The 3760-nt window shown below is 39.5% G+C and overlaps 1 protein-coding gene across 1 annotated transcript in view; it reads left to right on the forward strand.

Annotated features, from left to right (window-relative positions):
• Positions 1-447: 447 nt before the first annotated feature.
• The window catches only part of LOC106011934 (craniofacial development protein 2), a 15734-nt gene continuing 12421 nt past the window's right edge, over positions 448-3760 (forward strand). The window contains exon 1 of the mRNA XM_013083216.1: positions 448-1033. Coding sequence (XP_012938670.1) covers positions 448-1033 — 586 coding nt within the window. The remainder of the gene's footprint in view (positions 1034-3760) is intronic.

The raw sequence follows: 3760 nt of genomic DNA on the forward strand, positions 1-3760 counted from the left end.
TGGGACAGGGTGGTGGCAACCCTGTCTCTATAAAATACCTTATGTGCTCAGTAAAGAGACTGTCAGGCGAGAGGGAGGCGCCGAAACCTGCCACCTGCCCCCACTGCCTTGTGGGTTAGTCCTTTTGGACAAAGGCTAGAGGAGTAAACCGTACAAAAATCCAGCAGAAGGCAAGGGGAAACCACTGCTGTATTCTCTCCCTAGAACATTATGGATCATATCACTTCAATAAATAAAGATAAAGACGTAAAGGGGAGTTCTGAAAGAACTGCCTCGTCCGGTAGGGTCAGTCATGCACAGCAGGTGACACCAGATCGTCATCAAGATACTGCTCACAAAAGGAAAAATCAAACAAGAAACATAGCAACCTGGAATGTGAGAACATTGCTAGAGAAAGGAAAACTGGACAACATCAAGAAAGAAATGAAGAGAATGAATGTTAACATCATGGGTTTATGTGAAGTACGATGGACAGGAGCTGGCAGAATAGTGTCCGACAGATATAACATCATTTACTCAGGAGGCGACAAACATGAAAGAGGAGTAGCGGTCATCATGGACATGCCAACATCGAAGACACTAAAGGGGTACCTGACAATATCAGACAGAGTTATGCTGGTGAGACTGAAAGGATCACCATTCGATACAACCATCATCCAAGCATATGCGCCAATCTCAGAAAGCACAGAAGATGAAATAGAGAAATTTTATGATGAAATAAACCAAGCAAAGACACATTGTAAATCACAAGATATTGTCATAGTCATGGGTGATTTTAATGCAAAAGTGGGAGCAATAAGACATGAAGACATAGTGGGTCCATATGGACTGGGAAACAGAAATGAAAGAGGAGAAAAACTGTTAAAATGGGCCATCCTGAATGACATGATTATTGGAAACACTTGCTATGAACAACCACCAAGAAGATTATGGACCTGGAAGAGTCCTGGAGACAGCGCTCGCAACCAGATCGACTATATCATGATCAAGAAAAGATACAAAAACGGGATGCTCAATGTCAAAACGCGGCCAGGTGCAGACTGTTACAGTGACCATGTACCCGTAGTGGGAAAATTTAGAATCAGATTGAAAAAAACACACATGAGCAAGAAAAAGAATATGAAACTAAACATGGCCATACTACAATCAAACAAAGAAATGCAAGATAAATTCAGAATAACTGTACAAAACAAATTCGCTCCCTTAGAAGAAATACAAGACATAGAAAAACAATGGGAACTGCTTAAAACATCTATAAATGAGGCTGCAAAAGAAGTCATACCAGAAAAGACAACAAAAGCAAAGAAGAAATGGATGACTGAAGAAATTCTTAATCTTATGGAGGAACGAAGAATAAACAAAAACAATTTGGAAAAATATATGAATCTTCATAAAGAAATCAGACACAAATGTAATATAGCAAAAGAGACCTGGTTAAAAGAAGAATGTGAAGAAATGGAAAATCATTCCAATGCGAACTCAAAAGATCTACACAGAAAAATTAAAGAGGTGTGCCATACAAGAACACGTGGATCAACAGGATGCCTCAAATCAAAGAATGGGAATATCATAATGGACAGAGACAAGATACTAGAACGTTGGACAGAATATATCGGTGACCTGTATAATGACAAAAGAGATGAACAAAGAAGAGTGGAAAATAACAACGAGGGACCACCAATCATGAAAGAAGAAGTTGTCAAGGCACTACGAAAGATGAAGAATGGGAAAGCGGCAGGACCGGACAACATCACCACAGAGATGATTAAAGCTTTAGAAGACTTTGGAATCACCACACTGACAAAACTTCTTAACAACATATATGCCACTGGACATATTCCATCAGACTTGTCAAAATCTATCTTCATAGCTTTACCAAAGAAACCCAATGCAAACGAATGTGAAACACATCGAACCATCAGCCTCATGAGCCACATAACAAAAATATTACTCAGAATAATTATGATGAGAATAAGAAATAAAATTCTCCCAGAAATAGCCCAAGAACAATGTGGATTTATTGAAGGAAAAGGCACTGTAAATGCCATATATGTCATCAGAACAACAATAGAACGTGCCCTAGAAGTTCAGAAAGATCTTCATTTATGTTTTATAGACTACACCAAGGCATTCGACAAAATCAGGCACGACAAGATCATCGACATGCTGGAAGTTCTTAATATCGACGGGAAGGACTAACGGATTATCAAAAACATGTACTGGGATCAAACAGCTGCAATGAGAATAGAAAACGACATCAGCGAATACATACAGATTAAAAGAGGAGTCAGACAAGGATGTGTACTTTCTCCAGACTTGTTCTCCCTGTATAGTGAAAATATCATGAGACACATAGAAGAAATGCCTGGTATTTCGATAGGGGGACCTAATATAAACAATCTAAGATATGCAGATGACACAGTCCTAATAGCAGAAGATAAAAAAAACCTGCAGAATCTATTAAATGTCATCGTACAAGAGAGTGACAACATGGGCTTAAACCTAAACATCAAGAAAACCGAAACGATGGTGATAAGCAGAAATACTCCAATCCCAACATGCAATATCAAAATCAATGATACCACCCTCAAGCAAGTACAACATTTTAGATATTTGGGGACCATTATATCATCAGATGGTAGATGTCACACCGAAATTAAAAGCCGCATTTGCCATGCAAAAGCAACCTTCCACAAGATGAAACAGATACTAACAAACTTCAATCTGTCACTGGAAATGAGGAAAAGAGTAATGAAAAGCTACATCGAGCCAATCCTATTATATGGGTGCGAAGCATGGACAATCAATAAACAGCTGGAAAAAACAATTGTTGTGGCAGAGTTGTGGTTCATGAGACGCATGCTACGTATCCCATGGACAGCTAGAAAAACAAATGAAGAAGTCCTGGTTGAAGCAAATTATAGAAAACAACTTATCACGAATATAAGAAAACGACAGGCAAATTTTGCGGAAAGAAGCATTGGAGAACATTGTAACAACAGGAAAGTTTGATGGAAAGAGAGGTAGAGGCAGACAGAGGGAAAAGATACTGGACAAGATGACAACATGGCTGGGAGCAGCAAGAACAACAGACACCATTGCTGCTTCGAAAGACAGATGGAAGTGGAGGTCCATGATTGCCCACGCCAGTCGGCAAGGCACCGGATGATGATGATGAAGGGATCTTTATCGTGCTCAACTTGCACACGGAATCTCCGAGATTTTTCACCCTCTCCCGAGAAGATAAGAGTAGATTTTACCATAAGATCAGGGGTATGGTTGAAATACAGCAGTAAGAAGGAGTTAAGGAGCTAAGGAGTAACAGTAGAAAGGCTGCAGAAAGAGTCTGGAGCCCAGAGAGCAGGAAAGGATGTGAAATAATACAAATGTTTGAGAAGAAAACTTTCAGTTCGCTATCCGGATTCGAACCCGGGACCAATTGAATGAGTGGCGAACTTCTTAACCTCTAGACCACGAGAGCAAATCCTTAGGGAAAATAATAGTGTTCAACGAAATCTCCACTTACACTACAAAATATTGAACAAAAGGGCTGCATTGCATGGACTTCCTGTTCTGTGCTTAGCGCATCGACCGCTACGTAATAGAAACAAGCCGAGTTCCAATACTTTTCCTTAACAAATCAAAACACAACCTTGATTAATTGTTCTGATTTCAAGCAACGACATCTAATTTTGTTTCTTTAAAAGTTTGAACAACATTCCAAGAGGTACCAAAATACAGAAATTCTCCGTTGGTAGCT

Source organism: Aplysia californica, unplaced genomic scaffold (assembly GCF_000002075.1).
Source record: "Aplysia californica isolate F4 #8 unplaced genomic scaffold, AplCal3.0 scaffold00218, whole genome shotgun sequence".
NCBI classification, from domain to species: domain Eukaryota; kingdom Metazoa; phylum Mollusca; class Gastropoda; order Aplysiida; family Aplysiidae; genus Aplysia; species Aplysia californica.